Here is a 22,389-nt window from a genome sequence, read left to right on the forward strand (position 1 = left end):
TCAGTCAGGGTTGGTGTGCAGAAGGGAGCAACTCTGCGGCTGTGCAAGAGCAATAAATGCTTCATGCAGAAAGCAAAGGTGAGACAGGGCACGTACCACAACCTGGTATCCCCTGCAGGGGTTGTGCTCAGGATTACTGCACCCCTTTGCCAGATTTAGAAACCCTCTGGCTCATTACCTCTTCAGGAGAGATAGTTTCATTAGTGAATGAGTTTGGATTTCACTAAGCCATGGGCAGACCTGGCTGCCTTTCGTGTCTGTAAGAACAGAGCTTTGGACTGTGGCAGTTTGGATGCTGTAGGGATAGTTCTGCAGTGCTATAGGGGGCATCTCAGCTGGTAGTGTTTGTATAGTGAGTCAGAACAAGTTCCCTGGCTTTGGACTGTGAGCATGTAGCTGTGTGTGCGTGCTGGAATCTCACATCTGAGGGAGCACCTTGGGTCACAGAGGAGCCTTGGCCCTACAGGAGATGCTCACAGGTAGTGGTGGCAGGAGAACAGTGGTTAGTAAAAAGTGAAATTAAGCTGCGTGGTAAATAGTATCCTTGCTTTCCCTCCAGGCTGCAAACACGTAGATCAGTCCTGAACCCTGCCTTCCTAGGGTTTGTCAGCAGGAACTTATCTAAGAGCAGATCGGTGAGACTCTGGACTCTATGGAGTGCTTGGAGGCCTGGCTAGGTAGTTAAGTTCCTGAGGGGCCGTGTCAGCAGTAAAGGAACCTTGGTTTAATGCTGTTTGCTCAGGCTTATCTCTCTCACGTGTGATGTTGCTACAGCTACCCTTGTGTGTGTTTTCCAAAAACAGCTAAGAATAATCATGGAAGCTATTCACAAACTTGTGTGAAATATCCGTGATTATTTCACTTGGGAGCTGAGCTGGCCAAGAAAGAAAAGTAAGCAAACAGTGAGTATAGCTAAAATATGGACTGTGGTAGAAGAGAATAAAAGGAACACACATCTTGGGCTGAAACTTGCCATAGCTGTGCAGTATTTCAGCCAAAATACACAAGAGCATTAATCTTTCTGACTTGTACAGCTTAAAGCCCTGGTATTTGAAATGCCGTAATAAAGCAGCTTCAGCGCAGGCTGGGCTGTGGTGTGGCTGTGGTGCAGTGGGGCAGAATACCTGTCTGCAGCACCCAGCCAAAATGGATTAGGTGATGAAATGGTTATGTATTATGCATCTGTGTGAAGTGAGACACTGAGCTAACTCATCAATTCTCCAACTAGGGACCAATGAAGGTTCTGGTAACGTACGGTGGAGATCCTATCCCTAAAAGCCCTTTCACTGTGGGAGTTGCTGCTCCGCTAGACTTGAGCAAAGTTAAAGTTAATGGACTTGAAAACAGTAAGTACAACATGGGCTTGGGAGCCCCATGGCCTACTTCTGAAGTGTTTTCTTGTTCAGTATGTCAGCTGACGTGTACCACTGAAACATATGGGGGCAAAACACATTTTCTTTAACTTGTTGTATTAAGGGGAAAAACCAGCTGTGTGTACAGTGTGGGCAAGGTTAGTGTTGGGGTAAAGTCTCTGGTGGTGAATGAGGCTGGACTCCTCACCAGACCAGCAACTTGCTGATGTAATTTGGTTTCTCTGGAGCTAGATCACTGTTCAAAGAGATGTAACATCTTAAGTGTGGAATTTCATTCATACAGTCTCATTTTCTGAAAGCAGAACAAGGGCTGTAAAATGTTGTGTTCCTTAGAGGAGCCTCTGTGTTACTGTCTGGCCATGCCTTACAGCCTTGTTTAGCACTGTCTCTTTGTTGCTGCTGATTAACCAAGGCATTTTGTTTCTTTTTCATGTGGAAGGATGTAGACTGAGTAGCGCTCTGGCAGTGCTTGCTCCCTTGCTAATATTGCATAAGAGATTTCTTGGAGTGTTGTCAACTACTCGATACTTCATGTAGTAATATAGATATTTTTTTTTTGTCTCTTTTTCAGGAGTGGAAGTAGGGAAGGATCAAGAATTTGTAATTGACACCAGAGGAGCTGGTGGACAAGGTAAACTGGATGTTAATATTTCCAGTCCTATGAGGAAAGCTGTACCATGTCTGGTGGAGCCAGTTCTTGGTAAGGAGTGCAGTACAGCAAAATACATCCCAAGAGAGGAAGGATTGTATGTGGTGGATGTGAGCTACGATGGCAATCCAATCCCAGGCAGCCCCTATACTGTGGAGGCCACTCTGCCTCCAGATCCCTCCAAGGTAAGTAAATGGTAATGGCTGTAACAACAACTAGTAACTGAAAAGTGAATTGGGCTGTCACATGATGCCCAACTTACATTTAGCCAAACTAGACCCTGGAACATCCTTTCTCAGAGCTTGTTTCATTTCAGTTCCATTCGCAGACTCCATGACTCATGGAAGTCAATTGTTAAGAATTGGAATACTTGGAATAACTTTGAACTAATACTGCAAGCATTCTGCACGGTGTGGCATATGCATGTGTTCTAACTTAATAGAAGTTGGTTTCATGACCAACGTAATACATATCAAATGTATTAATTGAGATGCTTCTTTGCACAGAAATAAATTTCAAGTGTAGTTCCATACAGCTATCCATTATTCAGCATGCCTACTCCTTACGTTCAGTGACACATAAAAACAGCTGTGACAAGGGTATGAATATCTGCCTAGAAACTTCTTTGGAGGAAAGAGATACCAGCTTTATGTTAAGACTGGGAGGAGTGGTAAAGGAAACTTTGCTTTATATGTATTTTTAAGAGATTATTAGTCAAGTCTTACGTATTAACTAGTCTGTCTAAGGTCATCTGTGGTACAGCGGTATGAAAGAATTAGTATCTGAGCTGCATATTCTCTCCTAGGTAAGAGCTCATGGGCCAGGTCTTCGAGGAGGCCTCGTTGGAAAACCAGCTCAATTCACAATAGATACCAAAGGGGCAGGAACTGGAGGTTTGGGTTTAACGGTGGAAGGTCCATGTGAAGCTAAGATTGAATGCTCAGACAATGGTGATGGAACCTGCTCTGTCTCCTATCTGCCTACCAAGCCTGGAGAGTACTTTGTAAACATTCTCTTTGAAGAAGTTCACATTCCTGGTTCGCCATTCAAAGCAGACATAGAAATGCCATTTGATGTCTCTAAAGTCATTGCCACAGGACCAGGTCTTGAACGTGGCAAAGTAGGTGAGGCAGGGCTGCTGAATGTTGACTGTACAGAAGCAGGTCCTGGTAACCTGCGGGTGGACATAGTGTCAGATACTGGTTCCAAAGCTGAGATCCAGATCGATGATAACAAGGATGGGACCTACGTTGTGACATATGTGCCGCTCTCAGCTGGCATGTACACCATCAAGATGAAATATGGAGGAGAGCAAGTGCCTAAATTCCCTGCCCGGGTCAAAGTGGAGCCAGCTGTGGACACAAGCAGAGTTAAAGTCTTTGGGCCGGGAGTGGAAGGGAAAGGTAAGAGCAACCCTGTTCCTGTTACTGGAGTTCGTAGGACTTAAGATCCTTTACCCAGCACCAAGAATTCTGAGCAATGCAAGTTGTAATAGCTTTGCATGTTCCCATGGCGACCCTTGAAGGGGATGTTTCATTATGTTCCCAAATGTTGTTTATCTTGCTGGTTCACAGAATGTTCTGCTGTCTGAAATGCATGTGCTTCTTGAAATGACTCTTCAAAACATTATCCTGCAGATGTCTTCCGAGAAGCTACAACAGAGTTCACTGTGGATGCCCGACCTCTAACGAAAGCTGGTGGTGACCACATCAGGACACAGATCACCAGCCCATCCGGCTCCCCCACAGACTGTCAGATCCAAGACAACGCTGATGGGACGTATGCTGTGGAGTACACACCATTTGAAAAGGGTAACCTCTGTGGTTGTTTTTTGTCCTTTTTTTTTTTAAAAAAAAAAAAAAAAAAAAAAGAAAACTTGAGAGGGGAAAACCAGCAGCAAGCAACACTTCTGATACTTTCATTTGGCAAACTGCTGAGGTCTGCCAGTAACTCCTTGGCGTTCTCAGCGGGATTTTTGCAAGTGGGGGAGCTAATTCTGCAGGAAATACCTACTATTTTAACTTGAAATGACTTACAGTAGCTTATCTTCAAAACAGCACATAGATGGCTTCTCAGTTACGAAACGCTGCTAAGGTCTTGTGAAATGCAGGAGGAAGGTCTTATCTACCTCCTGACATCCAAATCTGTAGAATCTTGTAGGAGTGATGCGAACAGAATATTTAGGGAGTTCAGAACATGTTTTCCTCCTCTAACAGGTCCACACACAGTCAGTGTAACATATGATGGCGTGCCTGTGCCAAACAGTCCCTTCAGAGTGAATGTGACGGAGGGCTGCCATCCATCACGTGTTAAGGCACAAGGACCTGGACTCAAAGAAGCTTTCACAAATCAGCCTAATGCCTTTTCGGTTGTCACCAGGTAAGCAGGCCAACTTGATCTTTCGAGAATATCTGAGGGAGGGAGGAGCATAGAGGGCTGTGCAACATAAGATCCTAAAACCAGTACAAATATTTATAAAATAACCAAACTATGTCCTCTTGATTAATGGGTTTGCTATCTGATAGGTTACTGAGCTCTCTGCTCTGCAGAGGTTATGAGCTGATAATGGTTGGGGATACAATTCTGGGAAATGTCAGTGAGGTTATGCTGAACTGCTTTGCATTCCAGAGCATACTAAAGGCAGGGCATCAGAAGTCAGGTTGCTGCTTTTCCAGTAAGGGCAGAAATGTAGCGTGAGTGCTGTGAAGCTGCTGCTGCAAAGGGGTAATTCTAACAATGTGCCTTTCTCATCTGCAGAGGGGCAGGAATTGGTGGCCTTGGAATAACTGTTGAGGGACCTTCAGAGTCTAAAATCAGCTGTAAAGACAACAAGGATGGGAGCTGCAGTGCTGAGTACGTTCCTTATGTTCCAGGAGACTACGATGTCAATATTACATATGGGGGAGAGCATATTCCTGGTAAGAGCACTTGTGCAGTGGTTTCCAAAGGAAAGAAAGTGTTGAGTTGGTGCCTTTGCTGTGTCTTATTTTTGCTTGGGGGATGTTGAGGTTTTGATGTTCTGCTTTTCCTGAAAATAAAGGCAGAAATTGTAGCATCTGGGTGAGAGGAGCAAAGAAGTGCATCCAGATGGGTGGAGTAAGAAAAAGGGATACTAGCTTTGACAGACAACTGATGCAGCCCATTCTGTTGTGTTGGGGCAGGGGGTACATGATTTTAGTAATGTGCAACTTGTTGGGTTAAGAAAATAATCCCTTTCATTTGTGTGTCTTCAAGGCTGTTCTGCAGTGAAATAGTCTAATGGAGATTACATTAAATATCGTCATGGGAACTGACAGTATATTAAGCATATACTGCCATAGGGATTATATTAAATGCTGCAAGTTTTGATCACTGCAGAAGGCAGTGACTGTTCTGAAAACAAGCATTTGTCTGTGTGTTTGCTGTGGATGTAAAGCTGAAGTGGTTTAAGCAGTGTTCCAGATACATCTGGCAGCCAGCAGCTTACAATTAGAAGAAGGATGTTTTTCTCAAGACCAATAATTAATGCTCCTAAATGCCAGGCACGTTTTGCTGCAGTGTGTGCTTACACACTGTCATATAGCATTCATCTAGGTGTCCTTTCCCAGATGTTCAGAGGGAGCTGGTTCTGTCCTGTTGGCCCTCTTTTGTTCATCAACATATTGAAATGGATAAGATGTGAAGGAAATGAGAGCCAGTGTTTTGATCAGTTGCTTGTGCCCTGGAAACTTTATTCTTTGTTGATTTAGTGCGTAGTGTAGGCTGAGCTGGTGCTGTCTTTTATCTGTAACTTGTCTTTGAGAACTATGGAAGTGCCTGTGCTATGAAAGAGGCCCAGTCCCAAAGCGATAGCCAACCGTTTGCATTTGTGTGGGCATTTTCCTGAAACTGTTCAATCTGTGTTGTTCAACACCAGCTGTGTTAACTTCCAGGCAGTCCTTTCAAGGTTCCTGTGAAGGATGTTGTGGATCCCAGCAAGGTGAAGATTGCAGGACCAGGCCTGGGAACAGCTGTTCGAGCCAAAATCCCACAGTCCTTTACTGTGGACACCAGCAAGGCAGGAGCAGCACCCCTGGAGGTGGTGGTGGCAGGACCCAGAGGTGAGAACCAGAGCGCTCCATCTGGCTGTGCCCATCTGCATTGGGGTGGGGATGCACTGGGGTCGTGGCCCTGCTCGCAGGGGTGGTCATGCCACTTGATGACTTTCCCTCTGCCCCTTGCTAGCAGGCAGGAGCCAGTTCAATGTCCTAGGGTCAGGTCACCCTGTGTGAGTGCCCTCCAGGTAACAGTTCTTTGATTTTAGTGGATGAGACGGATTCCCAGGGATGGCGCTCTCCACTGAAAAGCATTTCGGATTTTAAGGGTGATCCAAAGGGTGACACTGCGACAGGTTTGAACTCTCACTAACTAATGGCAGCTTTGGCGCTCAGAAATCTAACTGGCAACAGCAAGAATCACCTGAGGGAAGGAGTGGGAGCAAACTGTGCTTCTTTCAAGGCTTTCCATGACAGCTATATATTTCTTTTGCATTTGCTACACTGCTAATCCTTCCTGTGTTTTCAAGCCAACTTGTAATTGCAGGCTGCTTTGTGTGATCCGTGCTGATATGTCACATAATTCGCAGTAGATTTGGCTTGATGGAAATTGAAATAATTGATCCTGCTTTCTTAGAACTTTGGCAGCTTGCAGGGTTCTCCTGTCTAGGCAGTGAGCCTACCTTTCTTAATACCTGATTGTGAAAGACTCAAATTGGTGAATGCTATGCACTAACTGGCTTTAAGGCTCAACTCTGTGCAGTGAATCTCAGTGTGTAATCTTGTAAATGACTGTTCAGGCAGTTATAACCATTACCTACTCATTTTCTTTCTGGAAGGACCTTTAATGTATTTTGAGCAATTGCTCTTGACCTGGCTACAGAAAAGCAGATTTTTCTCCAGTATGTTCATTCTAGCTATTGTTCACAATAAGATCGAAATCCAAAGAGCAGTGAATGACAGATCTGTGTTAAACCAATGGCTCTCGAATACAAAATAAGGGAAACTGATCCATGCTGACTGCATTCATTTAATAAAAAAAAAGAAAAAAAAAACCTAGCTTTTTGCACACTGTAAATCAGCAGAACATCTTGGAGCTTCGTACAGCAAATGGCTGATGAGGAACTGAATTTTAGTAGTGCAGCTGAGAAAGTTATCTGTTGCTTTTTTAGGAATTGTGGAGCCTGTTAATGTAGTAGACAATGGAGATGGCACCCACACGGTGGTGTACACCCCTACACAGGAGGGACCATACATGATCTCTGTCAAATATGCAGACGAAGAGATTCCTCGCAGGTAAGGTGCTAAGGATAAACGTCGTTAATCTGAGGAGTTCCTGACTGATTGTGTTCCAGGGATTGGCTGGGCGGATACTAAAGGCTGGTAAAGCTGGTAGCTGCCAGTGCCTGTCGTGCAGTCCACTGTGTACTGCAGTAATCAGCCTTGATTTTAGGAGTAGGAAGCAGTAATGGGTTTCTCTTTCAGTCCCTTCAAGGTGAAGGTGCTTCCTACATATGATGCCAGTAAAGTGACAGCGAGTGGACCAGGTCTCAGTTCCTATGGCATACCAGCCAGCCTGCCTGTGGAGTTTGCTGTGGATGCTAAAGATGCCGGGCAGGGACTTCTCACTGTGCAGATAACTGTGAGTAACTGCAAAGCCATGCAGGACACCTCTGCCTTAGTCATCCTCTGTACTATATGTGGCTTACAATTAACCTTACACTCTGCAAATTACCCAAATGAGATAAGTACAGCTTCTTACAAGATTACAGAAATGATGGAATTTGGGATGGAGACAGCCTTCTATCAGTGTGGTTCAGCAAGGCCACACTGTAACTTCCACACTGAGCACTGTGTGCTGAGAAATTAAAAAACAAGTTTCCCTCAAGGTTACCCAAAGTCATAAGCCACTTAAAGAGATACTACAGGAATGTTTTTGCTTGACGTAGTTATTGCTTTCCCTGAAGTTTCTGGTGCTCGGTCTCTGTGGCCTCTGCAGAAAGGTCTCTGTTTAGTGGGCCATAAAGCATGTTTCTCAGCCCTGGCATGCCTAGGTCATGGCACGGCGGCTATACTTGCTGTTCTGCATTCTTGCTCCCATGCTATCCCATCTGCTCAGGGTGCTGCCAAGTGATTGGCTTTATTCTGGAATGCAAGTGTGCCTTTGAAGGATCTGTATTACTTATCAGAGCTCCCAGCATGGCTACAGCTTTGAAGATCAAGTTCTACAAGCCCTATGTGGTGGGAATGCATTTTTTTGCTACAATTTCTTGTTCTGAACTGTTGAATGTCAAATGTTTCTCTGGAAAGAGGGAGCTCTTTCACACTGTACATGAAATCTCAAGTCCTTTGCAGCTTATACTCTACTCTTGTCAGTTAAAGTCATTACAGGAAGGTGTCAACATGTAGCCCTCTGTGTCAGCAACTCTGGAGGGCTTTCCAAAGTGCTTCATGCTTTGCAGCTAAATTGCTCTGAAAGCTGGGGGTTCTTCAGAAGCGTTTTGCAGGGTGCTGACTGTGGTTTTAGATAAGAAAGCTCAGTGCTAAAGCACAGATCCTTATATATCCTTATATAGTGTAGAAGTGGTAGTTGAAGGGACTACGAGGGCTTGTTCTTAAGTGCAAGCCTTGCAAGCTCTCAGGAGCTGAGTGTCTCACTGAGAAGCATTGCTTTGTATCACGTAGAGGACTGTTGCTGATCGCCCTGACTGTTTTACAGTAATCTGACATGTCCTTGCTTCTGGAAGTCCATTCCTAGCGATTCACTTCTGATCCCCTTTGAGACTTCCTAAGTATCACTGTGAACAGGTTTGCTGTCCTGCTGAAGAGAATCCTAACTGACTTCAGAACGCCTAAATCTTCTGCTTTGCTTTCCTCAGGACCAGGAGGGCAAGCCCAAGAGAGTGGACATTCACGACAACAAGGATGGCACATACACAGTGACCTACGTCCCTGACAAGACGGGCCGCTATACGATCGGTGTGAAGTACGGAGGGGATGACATCCCATCCTCTCCCTACCGAATCCGGGCGTCTCCAGCGGGGGATGCCAGCAAGTGTTTGGCCACAGGTGTGTGCTAGGGTCTACTGCTGTTGTTACCCATCAGAGGGTTGTGCAGTTGGTGTGACAGGCTGCACGTGCTCCCTGTGCACCGTCTAATGAGAGGGAATTCTTAAACAGTGCTAATTTGAAGGGAGAAAAAGCACAAGGGGTTTGCTGTGGTAGAACACATGAGAGTCGTGTAATCTGGCTGCTCTTACAAGAGGGGTTTTCATAAAGATAAAGAGCCCTCCACCCCATGGGTGAACAGGAATCTCTTGTAGTCTCCAGCAAAATCTTTCAGACTGCCTGGGGTGTTGTTATAAAGAGCCAGATGCAACTGAAGTTTGATGCTTGTTTTGGCCTAGGTGAATTCTGTTGAGAATTGCAGTGAGGTTGATTTAAAAATAACACATCTGCACATGTTCCCTTTGCACTGCTCCTTGCACTGCTAGCATTGCAAGAAGCTTTTCATTCTGAACAAAAGCAGAATTAATGCTGGGGGGTGTAAGTAGTTGGCTGTGTGCTTCAAGGCTAGCAATCCTGTTCAGGCTGGGTATTACTGATAGTGTTCTTTGCTGCCTTTCTGTCTGATCAAGAGTGAAGGTGGAATTTTGGAAAAGGGGTTTAAAAAAAAAAAAAAGTATCTTCAAGGTTAAGAAGTTACTATGCTCAAAAATCAGTGCCTCGACATAGGGGAGGGATTCCAAATTTGTTGCCATTGGAGCTCATTTATAGCTACAGCCCTTACCCATTCTCAGGTCAGATGGTCACCATGCAGCTTTGAGCCACCTCCCAGCCAGCCAGAGACTATGGGGAGGAGCAGGATGGGTAGGAACTAGTTAGGGTATCATCACTGAATGTGAGGTCCAGGATTTATAAATAAATTGAGCAAGGCCAGATTGAACAGGGAAACTTAATCTATGGTTGTAGACCTGTGAGAGTGTCTGAGCATTGTGCTGACCTGAATTGTGCATGAGAGCATACCCAGTGTCAGGCCAGCAGCTGGCTGCTCTCAGGCCTGTTTAAACCAGAAATATGTCCCTGGCACAATGGAAAAAACAGAGTGGCAGGTATCCCCTTTGCTTCAAAATTTGTTTAAAAGAGGCCTTAATGGCTCAATCTGATGCTGTTCCAAGTAACTCAAGTTGCTAACTATTCATAATAGCGCTAATGGCAGTTCTTCTTAGATGCCAGTTTAAATTTCCCATTTCCAAGAAGTGCCTTTGACTCTCTGCTGCAAAGCTGAAATGCAATCACTGTAGGAGTGGATGCTGGAATACTGCTCAGGTATTAAAATGACAGGTTTGTTGCCATTTGAAAGCGAGCCATTTACCCGGTAACAAGCGGCGGTCGAAAACACAAGTATCAAATACACACTGCAAGCACGAGTTAATAGCTCTCATTTAAACACAGCGTTCCTCAGGCTGGATCTGCTCGATCTGGGCATTGTTTCATGATTTTTTTGGATGTGTGGCAAAACAGCGGAAAATGGTTTGCTGGTAACGTAAAAGGAGACGTGGCCCTGGCTGCTACTGTGCCCACTGCCAGTGTCCCTGCCGTACATCTGCTCCCCAGAGCATCTGTGGGGTGCTTGGTGCCAGGCTGCCTGCCTCGAGGCAGCCCTCTGAATGATTTCTGCCCAAAACTTGCCTTGCAGGTCCTGGAATTGCACCCACAGTGAGGACTGGTGAGGAGGTTGGTTTTGTGGTGGACGCCAAATCAGCAGGGAAGGGAAAAGTGACGTGCACCGTCCTGACGCCAGATGGGACAGAAGCTGAGGCAGATGTTGTTGAAAACGAGGACGGGACTTATGATATCTTCTATACGGCTGCCAAACCAGGAACCTACGTGATTTACGTCCGCTTCGGTGGGGTAGACATTCCCAACAGTCCTTTCACTGTGATGGTAAGCCAGCTCTGCTCACAGATACCTCCCACTCAGATTCCTGCTTCCACGTTTTATTCAGTGATAGGTTAAGTCTGCGTGCATGTAAATTTTTGTAGGCGTTTATTAGACCAGCAGGAGCTAATGGGTCCTTGTTCCTTGTTATTTGGAGCAGTTAGGTGAGCCAGAAGAGGGTGAAAGCTTAGCTGCTCTGGTCAGATGTTTCATTTCCTGACTACGTAGTTCTTTTTCTAAACGATGTAAGAGTGGTTGTAATCAGCCTCTAAGACCAATTATTTCAGCTCTTGTCAGCTACAGTGCTCTGACTTGTCCGTCTTTCACTCTATAACATGGACCCCAAAGTAAGAAACTGTGCTGACAGATCCCAAGGAAGCGGGCTGTTAGCTCACACTTAAAAATGATTTGCAAATGCTTGCTAAAGTGTTACAGCCAAATTCCCCTCCTAATTATATCCTTTCCCACATGCAATCCTTCAGCATGCTTAGGTTCAAAAAGCAAACAAAACCCCTGTGTGTTGCTGGGAGCAAACTAGGTGCCTCTGAGGGCTCACAGAAGCCCTTTGAGCAAAAGCTTGGAAACAAAGTGCAGAAGGGTAGCAGGGGCCATGGCTGAGCATGGGCTGGGTTGTGCACAGAGTCTCAGGCCTTAGCCTCTCACCTCCCTCCCTATGCCAGTCCCATAAAGAAGCATCTCTGAAACTCAGTTCCAACTAAGCATAGGTGCTGCTCTCCAGCTTCCCTCCAAGCCTCCCAAAGGTGGATTTGTCCCTTGGCTGTATGGGTGACTGTGGTGGGTGTGGGTGGTGGGAGGAAGGTGCCCAGCAGCAGGCAGGTCATGTTGTGTGAAACATGAGGAGTGCTGACACGGGAGCGATGCTAACCTGCCTTTACCACCAACCAGGCTGTAGATGCAGATGATGCTGCTGTGCGGTCGCAGGAGACAGTGGGTGCATCCCCCCCCGGATTCCGCCCTTGGGTACACAATTTTTACTTTTTTTTTGGTTGTTTTCCCCCATCTGTGTTCCATTTCAGATGACAGCCTGCTTCTTGGGACTGCTTGATTCTTTCTGGTCATTGTATTCATTCTTTCTATTTGATCAATTGTTCTCGGAATCCAGACCTGTTTTTTCCATGCTGCTTGAAGGGAGTCTCCAAGTAAACTCTCAGTAACATCCTAAAAACGAAGAGGATCATTACATCTACAGCTTCTACTTCTGCAATGTCTCCTGTTGGCAAAAGCAACCTGACCGCATTGCTCTGTTTTCCCAGTGAAATAGCACCGTGTCTTGAGTCCAGAGTCGCATTGTGAAACTTGTTTCTGTCGTCAATTTTGTGTTGCAATCACTCTGCCACATTCAAATCACTTTCTCTTCCAGGCCTTAAGCAACTAAATCCTTTCCGATGGAGCCACTCTGGGTCTTGTGTGCGCTGCGTTGCCTCCCACGCTCTTGCATTCCATGTTGACCGCTCACTTTTTTCCAGCATGCCTTCCATCCGCACCGTGTTTGATTTGCTCTGCTCTGCGATGTGGTGTTATGGAGGAAAGCTTGACGGGATGCTCTAGTTGGGCCCCAGCCCGTGGCTGCTGACCGCCATAATCACCGCGCCTTGTCCTGCTTCTGCTCACAGCGGAGTGGCTCAGTGCTCAGCTCCCTTGTGCTGCCTTTGGTTGTGATGTGATTGAGCCTTCTGCTTCCCACAGGTCACAGAAGAGGCTTACGTACCAGTTGGCGACATGAACGGCATGGGATTCCGGCCCTTCGATATGGTTATCCCCTTTGCTGTAAGGAAAGGAGAAATAACAGGTACCAAAGGATGTGGAGCTTGTTGGGAAGGCTTTGCCCTTTGTGAGCGTGTTTGTGCATTTGCAGCTAGCAGTCTGTGTGGTCGAGACCATAGCATGTGGAGGAGAATTGTATTACGCCAGGAACTCAGTTGCTTAATTTCACATCAAGTGGCAGCCGTTGGGGTTTGAGTGGGATACGCCTGTGATGCTCTGAATTCTTGGTGCCGCTGCAGCCCTCGGGGCTGGGCTGGGAAGTACTGCACTGCAGGACCAGCTGCTGATTTTTACCCTCCAGAGCAACTATACATACTTGATTGGCCCCTGCCCCACCATGTCCCTTCTCCAAAACAGTCAAGCCTTCTCAACAGTTGAACTAAAGAACCTTAGTGGTCTTTTCCAACCATAAGGATTCTATGATTCTTCTGCACAAGCATCACTTGGCAGCACCCTGTTGTGCTGAGCTGCATGTGTGGGCTGGGTGCTCTTGCTCTGGCTCAGCCATCCCTCCCCAGGCCACGCTCTGTCCCTGATTGCAGAGGGAGAGCATCTTGCAGTGAAGCACATTGGTGCCTTTCCTGGGCTCTCCATGCAAATGTCAGAGGCTGCAGCCAACAGCCCTGCCTGTGGAGTTTGTAAGGTCACAGAACTGCCTTCCAGATGTCTACTGCTGTGCTGTATTCATGTAGCTTTAGTAAAAAACATGTCTGTTTAGTGTTCCCGTTAGTCTCCTGTTTGTGCCTGTGGGTAAGTAGTTTAACAATTGCTTGCTTAAAATGGCTAGACAATTCTTTGTGGGTGGGAGAGGGGAAGCAGGCAGTTTCTCCTCCTGTGGCTCACGTGGTGCCTTTTCATAGGTGAAGTACACATGCCCTCTGGAAAGACCGATACACCAGACATTGTGGATAACAAGGATGGCACTGTAACAGTGAGATACGCTCCTACAGAAGTGGGGCTGCATGAGATGCACATAAAATACATGGGAAATCACATCCCAGGTGAGTCTGACAAAGCAGGTGGCTGATGAAGCTGAGCACAGCATCCTATTGACACATAATTTCCCTGCTAAGGTTTCTGTAGCCTCATTATAGCACTGCTGCAAGAGCTGCTTGGGACTTTTTAGCACTCAGCAGCAGTTCATCTGCATGCAGTCCGATGAAAAACTAAAGCAAAGAAGTAAGTGCAGGCACATGTGAGCTTCCATTGTGGTTTCATAGTACCAGCCAGGCTTAAAATGGATTTTGGTTTTGGAGGCTAGCTTTTGTGGCATTTTACTATGGAGAAGAAACATACAATTTTCTAAATACCATTTTTGGGGGCTTGAAATTTACTGCCTTGTTGCTCAGCAAAACTAATAGTTACAGTACATGTATATCCTTAAAACTGCATTGGCATAAAAGCTACAATCTGTGCAGAGGACCAAGTGGCTAAAACACTATATTTACTCTTTCCATCTCAGTGCAATAAAATAAAGCACACATGCACGCTATGCTGTAATCTTTCTTTCTTCTTGGCTGCTTCTATACAAAAAGAAACCACTGCCTTTCATTCTCTCTTCTCTTCTTTTGTCCTTAGTTCCCCAGCTCCCCACTGGCGCTCTGCCCCCCTGGCAGCTCGGGCTGCCTACAGGCACTGGGGAAACAGGGCAGCTCTGCGGCACGGTGTGCAGATATGGGGCAGAGAACTGCCAGCACTGCCTCGACTGGGTTGCTGGTTCTTCTGGGGCATGGAAACTGGCTGAGGCAAGGAGCTCGTATAACACGATGCACAGAGCTGCTTCAGTACCGTGTTTGTGTATAGCGCTTCTGAGTTCCAAACTGGCTGACGTACTGGCTCCATGAGACCATTGTCCTGTGCCTGGCCAGGGGGATGCTGTGCCTCAGCGCTTCCTTCTCGAAGGCTGTCGTGAATCAAGCTTGCTTCTGTCTCACTGCAGAATCTAGCTTTGGACTTGGAAGCTGTCTGTGCCTTTTTTTGAAACTCTTACTGGCTGTTGGTGACTGTACTTCTTGTTCTTGCACACCAGCTTTACTAATCTCAGGCTGGCAAATGCGTTTCTGGATACCCTTCAAATTTGCTAGTTCAGGTTCATTGAGTGAGGCAATGTGCAGTGCTTGTTCCTAATTCTGAGCTGCCCAAATTCATGATTAGTATCTGAATTGAAAGACTGCTTCTCTGAGTCATGCTCTGATTTAATGTGCTAAATATAAACTGCTGATGAGTAAGATCCTTTACAGCATCATTTAAGCTTATCTGTGGTAATTGAAGTAGCGCTTTGTCATGACTAAACTGTGGAGCAGTATCTTTTGAAGATGAAAGGAGAGGCATATTCATTTTAAAGTGCACTGGAGTGGTGTAAAGGTTCTTCAAATATCAACTGGTGAGAGTAGCACTGAAGAATGCGGTAGTGAATAAGCATAAGGTCCCGCTGGGTTAGAGCAACTTGATGCCTATTTCATTCTTGTAGCCCAGGCCACTAATCCTTGAAGTGATTATTGTTTTCTTTTTCTTTAGAGAGCCCTCTACAGTTCTATGTGAATTATCCAAACAGCGGCAGCGTGTCTGCTTATGGGCCTGGCCTCATTTATGGGGTTGCCAATAAACCAGCAACCTTTACCATTGTCACGGAAGATGCAGAGGAGGGTAAGTCTGTTCTTTAAGCCCACCTTTCTCTAAGCTTTGAACTCCTAAGAAGTGTGATGTGGGTCAGCATTAATTTGAAGCATAATTTGCATTTGTTTGTTCAAATATGAATCTGTGGCATGATGTAAACAATGACTTGTGCAAATATAATGCAAAAATGGCCTCCATCGAGCTGTGTCATATGTGCAGTAAAAACTGTTTTATTACTTCTTCCTGAGAGCAGTACATTCAGATGTGGTATAGAGTGCAAATGATTCACTTGATTAAAAATAAACTGGCCTGAGCTCTTTGCTGCTCTCCTTTGAAAAGGTAAATCTGAGCTGTATTTCCAGCACCATGTTCAGATCTTCCTCTTTAAATATCCTCGGTCTTGGTGTTCATGAAGACTTAGAGAAATGCTGTTCTTTGTGTTTCCTAGGTGGACTGGACTTGGCTATTGAAGGACCTTCCAAAGCGGAGATCAGCTGCATTGATAACAAGGACGGGACGTGCACAGTCACCTACCTGCCCACTCTACCTGGGAACTACAGCATACTGGTCAAGTACAATGACAAGCACATCCCAGGCAGTCCATTCACAGCCAAGATTACAGGTATAAAGTTTAGACTTTTGGGGGAAGCAACTAAGAGTGTAAGTTGACCTCTGGTAGCACAGGGGGCCTGGTTTGTGTCAGGAAAGTGAAGTCCTCCAACTTGTTCTGCGTTTAACGTCCTAATTTCTGTTACTCATTTATCTGTATTTCCACAGATGATAACAGAAGAAGGTCCCAAGTTAAGCTTGGATCTGCTGCTGAGTTTTTGTTGGATATCAACGAGACTGATCTCAGTCTCCTGACAGCTAGCATTAAAGCCCCATCAGGTCGTGATGAGCCTTGTCTTCTGAAGAGGCTGCCCAACAACCACATTGGTAAGCCCTAACAGCCATCACCTGAGAGCAGCATAGCAGCCTCTCCTCCAGTTTTCTTTCCTGCTTAAGATGACTTAATGTTTTACCACACTTTCCTGAAGGAGTGTTGTCAAACCAAATGGTGCAGCTGGTGAGGTAGGCTGATCTTTTCTGTTAACATTCCAGGCTGTGGCCAAAGTGCTATTTGCTTATATGAATGGTTCTGTGGCCACTTGAGAACAACACTTTGATATGTGTAGAGTGTTCCTTTAATATTTCATTTCTTGGTGTGATTAAGGCTTTATAATCCAGTGTAACGTGCATAAAAATTGACTAAGCTTGTCACATTTCTCTGCTTTGTAGGTATCTCATTCATTCCACGGGAAGTAGGAGAACATCTGGTTAGCATCAAGAAGAATGGGAACCATGTACCAAACAGCCCTGTAACAATCATGGTGGTCCAGTCTGAGATAGGAGATGCCAGACGAGCAAGAGTTTATGGACGTGGTTTGGTAGAAGGGCGAACCTTTGAAATGTGTGACTTTATTGTAGACACAAGAGATGCAGGTTAGTTTGATTGCAAAGGAACTCTGTAAAGCACAGTGTTGTCTTCCTCTGCAAGGGATCTCCAGGTCACAGGCTGCAAAGCATTCTGCTTATAATGCACTGTTGTTGTTCTCAGTTATTAACTCTAGGCAATGCTATTAGTTTCTAAAAAGCTTTTTGTTATCTTAGCTAATGTCTTACTTTACAACAACAAGGGCTATCACTAACAAAGGATTTCTTTCATTTGTTGGAGCTGGATCTAGAATTGTTGTGTACAGCAAGAAGGAAATGAGGAAGATACAATTTTTTTGTGTGTTTATTTAATGTGAAGCCTTGACCAGTCTTTGAAGTTAACATTTCAGTGTCAGTGAAATAAAAGGGATATGGTCAGAACGTCTTAGGAGCTGAATGTATGCTTAAATATATTCTGGCCTTCTAAAACATCATGCTGTGCCCACATAGTCTTTTAAAACTAGCTGGCTACTGACTAGCTGCTGTTTTGGATTTGAGTCATTTTTATAATATCACTATGGAAATGTAAGGTTACTTATCTATGTTGCAGGCTATGGTGGGATCTCGCTGGCAGTTGAAGGACCCAGCAAGGTAGATATCCAAACTGAAGACCTAGAAGATGGAACTTGCAAAGTATCCTATTTTCCAACTGTACCTGGCGTGTACATTGTGTCCACTAAATTTGCAGATGAACATATTCCAGGTAAGTGGGAGTGTTTGGCAACTTAGTTTAATACAGCAGAGGTCTTGCCTAGCTGTCCAGTGCTGGAATTGCAGGTGGGCTGGCTGATCTGGTGCAGACCTTAAGTCCCAAAGATTCTAGGAGGCTTTGCCAGTACCCTCCATGCAACAATCCAGAACTATTTTGGTTACGTGGTTGTATTTCACCTGGACTTTTCTGTAAACTTGGCTGCAAGACCCTCACTTCGATAAGCTACAAGTTAGAAGATACTTTCACTCTTCTCCTTGATGCAATATATGCAGCATACGGTGAGCAGAGAAGGAATGACTTGCTGTGCTACTTGCAGGCAGCCCATTTACTGTGAAGATAAGTGGTGAGGGAAGAGTTAAGGAGAGCATCACACGAACGAGACGGGCTCCCTCTGTTGCAACAGTTGGAAGCATATGTGATCTGAACCTAAAAATCCCAGGTAAGCAGCATCCTTTTCCCTATAATCATAGCTTACACTTGCATAGTGCAGGTGTACTTGAAGCAGTGGAAATAAGAACTTCAGTGTTGAGTTATCCACGTGTTAAGACAGCTCAGGGAAGAAACATTGGTAGTGTGGTCTTTTTGAATTGCTAAAGATAAACATATCCATGATCACTGTATGGAGATATAAAAACCAGGGAGGCCCTCATCTGTTCTGTGTACAGCAACCTGGAAAAATGGGCTGCACAGCTCAGCCTCTCTCTGGGGTTGGCTCTTAAGTGTTTGTACTGCTGTCTGGCACAGGTGAATCACGTAGGGCAGTTCTAGCTGGCTGCACTTATCCAACCTTCTCATCCGCCTCCATAGGACCTGGTGAGCTGTAACTGGTTGGGCTGGCTGCTCTGCTGGGATACGACCTAGCACCTGCCTGCCCCTTCTGTCATCTGTGCTGCGTAATCTGCTGAGCTCCGTTGAAAAAAGAAGTACCCAACCACTCTGTCACTCCTGTTCTTCATTTTGTATTCTTTCCTTGTTAGAAATTGACTGTGGGGACATGACAGCCCAGGTAACTAGTCCCTCTGGAAGAAACTCCGATGCAGAAATAGTGGAAGTCGACAAGAACACCTACTGTGTCCGCTTTGTGCCACAAGAAATGGGGGTCCATACAGTGGATGTCAAATACAGAGGGCAGCCCGTGCCAGGCAGCCCCTTCCAGTTCACTGTGGGGCCGCTCGGCGAGGGAGGAGCCCATAAAGTGAGAGCTGGAGGCCCAGGGCTGGAGCGTGGAGAGACAGGTGTCCCAGGTGAGTCCTGTGCCCTCAACTTCTGCCCACTGTGCGCAGATGAAATGATTTCTGTTGGTCCCTATAGGAGCCTCTGTTCAGAGAGCTCGAGTAGAGCTTGATGTAACAGCACAGGGTCACCCCAGTAACCAGGGGTGTTCAACAGAGAAACACATACAAGGGAATAGCATTGCTGTGTCATGCAGGTGGAGAAACTCATGTTTAGGAAACTCTGCAGGATGTGGCATGATGTACCATTTCTCATACACGTAACTGTGAATGCCGCAGGTCTGTTAAAAAGCTGGAGCCCAGCTGCAGCAAGCTTACACTTGTTTGTTTTTTCATGTGCTTCAACAGCTGAGTTCAGCATATGGACACGGGAGGCTGGAGCTGGAGGACTGTCCATTGCTGTAGAAGGTCCAAGTAAAGCAGAAATTGCCTTTGAAGACCATAAAGATGGATCTTGTGGTGTGTCTTACATAGTTCAAGAGCCAGGTACGCACCAAGACCAAAATGTTCTGAAATAAAACTGGAGGCTACTTCCAAATACACTGAAGAAACTCTCTGCATCTTTTCTCCCCACAGGCAACTATGAGGTGTCCATAAAGTTCAATGATGAGCACATTCCTGAAAGCCCCTACCTGGTTCCCATCATCGCCCCGTCTGATGATGCTCGCAGGCTCACTGTCACTAGCCTTCAGGTGAGACATAAGGAAACATCCCCCAACTTGCCACAGAGACTGATTTCGTCCTTGTTCTCTGAGACCAAAGTGGTTGTCCTTTCTTCTTAGTGATAACCTTGCCTTGGTTAGTGCTTCATTTCAAGTTCAGCTTGCAGACAGAGAGAGGTTTTTGGGAGCTTGGTAGCATTGGCCAGTAGAGTTGGCCCTGCTCTAGCTAGCTAGGATTTGAAGGCAGAAGGCTAGAATACGTATACTGCAGGTGCTGATGTCTGATAATCAAAAAGAAGAGGAGGAGGAGGTAAAACTTGCTTTCCCCCCGATTTAGCTTGGGGAGGCCCAGTCAAACCTGAAACATGAATACAAACAAGCAATGATCACGCTGATAACTGAGCTGCTGTACCAGCATGTGGGCTGAAAGCTGCATTTCTGTGGGCAAGAGGGTGTAGGCCATGTAGGAACATTACTGCAGCCTTGTTTGAAGCAGATGGACAGGGCCCCACACTGGAGTCAGAGCACAAATTCACTCTGGCTGACGTCATGAAACCACACAGTCACAGCTCAGAACATCCATGAATGGTAGCAAATCTGTATGAGTGAATTCCAGCTTTGTAGTTGGTCTGGGTTCATCTGTTAACCTTACCATTATTTTTGTGTGTGTGTGTGTGGTTACTTGCATTAAAGTACAAGTAACATTAAAGGTCTGACTTAAACCTCCAAAGCCAGAAACTTGGAAGTGAGACTGAGAACGTGTGTCTAAATATACTGTACCTCAGTCCTCACCGAGTGGCGATTAGCAGTTAAGACTTCAGTTGAGGTTTTTTGAAGTGCTCAGCCTGGACTTTGCCTGAACATTCACTGTGTAAATGGACCGTGACAGCCTGTTCCAGAAGTGTCTCTTCTAACAAGGAGTTACAAGGGCGTTAATTAGTCACTGTGGTATTGATGTTTCTCTTGTGTTTCATTTAAAGACTTTTGACAGGAATACCCACTTCAGTTATGTCCTGGAGAGGCAGATAAAGCTGAGTGTTCTGTAAAGGAGCTCAGTGTGCAGCTAAACCTGCATCAGGGATTTGCTTTCTACAGGTCGTACCTCAGTTCTACTCAGTTGCATTTATTTACCTCTCCAGGATTTAATTGAAAATGAAATCAGGTAAAGTATGTTCAGCATAAAATACTGCTTCTCATAGCTGCATGAGCTCTGCTGTGGCTGTGACGAGCAGTGCCACACGGATGCAGAACTGAGTTGCCTTCAGCAAGCAGCACTGTACAGTGCCAATGTTCTGCAGCACATCTGATTCTGTGTCTTAAATTGCTTTCTCATTTTAAGATGCCTTGTGGCAGCTTTCTAAATGTAGCCTCTTGTGGCAAAAATAAACACGCCTATTACTCTTACAGACAACGGGATTATCAGAGGCTTTTCCTCTGAATGAATCTGGAATGAATGAACGAGCTGATAATGGAGCTATCGCTCAAACATCCTTTAAATCAAGTGCCTGAGTACAGGGGCCTGACCTCAGTGATAATGGGTGGCTGGGCTTGTAAACATGCCTTTGCCTGATCTGGCAAAGCGTTGTCTGGCTTCCAAAACAGTCTGGGACTGTTTAGCATCTAGCAGATGTAGGTGACTTAAATCGGTCACTGTGTAAGAGTGAAAAGCCTTCTGATCTGAGAATTACTGTGAGTCACAACGCTGTCCTTTGTTGAAATCTGAAAAACTGTGCTAAAGCGGTTATTTCCCTTCCTCACATCTTGTGCTGTCTGAAACAAAATTTTAAGTTTGGTAATCTGACTGTTGCATTCTCAGGAGTCTGGATTAAAAGTTAATCAGCCGGCATCCTTTGCTATAAGGCTGAACGGGGCAAAGGGCAAGATTGATGCTAAAGTCCACAGCCCCTCCGGAGCTGTAGAAGAGTGCCATGTGTCTGAGCTGGAGCCAGGTGAGAACAGCTTTATGTTTATCAGAACACACTGGGTGACTTACACAAATGCTCCCTGCTACTTAGCGAGTGAGTTGAATCCCTTGGTTTGCAAACAGCCCACCAAGGAGTGAGCTCCATGCTTTTGGAGAATGGCATTTGGTTGTCAGCAGCTCTGGTAGGAATCGTTCCATCAATGTTTTTCCTAGAGAGCTGATGGAGCCCTAACTTCTGTAAAGTACTGATATTAAAGGGCAAACTCTGAAGGGTTTTCACATGAAGTCTTGGCTTGCAGTGAAGGTACAGCAACATTATTCATAAGGGAAGGGGCTGAAATATGATGTGATTGTTGTATTTAGCCAATGAAGTTTATTTTTCAAAGCTACGCTTCCATCTTTGACAAATAGTTTATTTTTAACTTGCACCCACTCCTTCATATAGAATGTCAAGGAAACTGAACGTAAGCAAACACTACAGAAAGCTCAACACCTGTTTCAGCAGTGAGCTTTTCTTTTTTGGTTGAAGTCTGAATGAATTATGTTCTGTGCTCTGCCAGTCTTGCTGCAGCCCGGCTGGGGAAGGTCAGTTGCTCCTCTGGGTGAGCGTGCAATTGAAACTGTTAAATATCAGCAAGCTGCTGAATGACTCTTAAATAGAGGTGCCGTCTCTATGGTGTTGGTGCAGCACACTCAGCCTGCTGGTACAGCTTGGCTTGCCTTCCCCAGCTGCTCTGTCTCCCACTGTCAGGCTGGGCTGTGGCTCAGCAGTCGTTCTAGCTCCAGGTCAGGCAATAGCTCTAAGCCTGGGCTGCGGGCTGGGTGACAACCATCAGTTCCTTGCAGACAAGGTGAAAATGCAATCCGTGACACCTCCTGTGATAAACACTTCATTTTCCTACTTAAATAGGGGCACAGCAGTTAGCGTGGTTGGGTTGCTGGAACCAAAAGATGTTGAAATGGTGTGGAAGCCTTGCTCAGACTGCTAACTAATGTTGAGTTTAGCTTC

The 22,389-nt window shown here is 45.6% G+C and overlaps 1 protein-coding gene across 4 annotated transcripts in view; it reads left to right on the forward strand.

Moving 5' to 3' along the window:
• The window catches only part of FLNB (filamin B), a 66,949-nt gene that overhangs the window by 38,763 nt on the left and 5,797 nt on the right, over window positions 1–22,389 (forward strand). For 2 of the 4 annotated variants that reach the window (XM_048957049.1, XM_048957051.1), the window contains exons 19-42: window positions 1,229–1,346; window positions 1,945–2,207; window positions 2,828–3,425; window positions 3,660–3,833; window positions 4,239–4,401; window positions 4,780–4,940; window positions 5,934–6,101; window positions 7,208–7,331; window positions 7,521–7,677; window positions 8,915–9,104; window positions 10,735–10,982; window positions 11,883–11,957; window positions 12,684–12,786; window positions 13,622–13,762; window positions 15,279–15,407; window positions 15,826–15,999; window positions 16,155–16,313; window positions 16,656–16,859; window positions 17,401–17,553; window positions 17,879–18,001; window positions 18,540–18,806; window positions 19,143–19,280; window positions 19,371–19,486; window positions 21,273–21,405. In XM_048957049.1, coding sequence (XP_048813006.1) covers window positions 1,229–1,346; window positions 1,945–2,207; window positions 2,828–3,425; window positions 3,660–3,833; window positions 4,239–4,401; window positions 4,780–4,940; window positions 5,934–6,101; window positions 7,208–7,331; window positions 7,521–7,677; window positions 8,915–9,104; window positions 10,735–10,982; window positions 11,883–11,957; window positions 12,684–12,786; window positions 13,622–13,762; window positions 15,279–15,407; window positions 15,826–15,999; window positions 16,155–16,313; window positions 16,656–16,859; window positions 17,401–17,553; window positions 17,879–18,001; window positions 18,540–18,806; window positions 19,143–19,280; window positions 19,371–19,486; window positions 21,273–21,405 — 4,279 coding nt within the window. Of the gene's footprint in view, window positions 1–1,228; window positions 1,347–1,944; window positions 2,208–2,827; window positions 3,426–3,659; window positions 3,834–4,238; window positions 4,402–4,779; window positions 4,941–5,933; window positions 6,102–6,304; window positions 6,392–7,207; window positions 7,332–7,520; window positions 7,678–8,914; window positions 9,105–10,734; window positions 10,983–11,882; window positions 11,958–12,683; window positions 12,787–13,621; window positions 13,763–15,278; window positions 15,408–15,825; window positions 16,000–16,154; window positions 16,314–16,655; window positions 16,860–17,400; window positions 17,554–17,878; window positions 18,002–18,539; window positions 18,807–19,142; window positions 19,281–19,370; window positions 19,487–21,272; window positions 21,406–22,389 lie in introns of all 4 variants that reach the window. The other 2 variants (XM_048957053.1, XM_048957050.1) reach the window with 2 other exon arrangements.

This window comes from Lagopus muta, chromosome 11 (assembly GCF_023343835.1).
Source record: "Lagopus muta isolate bLagMut1 chromosome 11, bLagMut1 primary, whole genome shotgun sequence".
NCBI lineage: Eukaryota > Metazoa > Chordata > Aves > Galliformes > Phasianidae > Lagopus > Lagopus muta.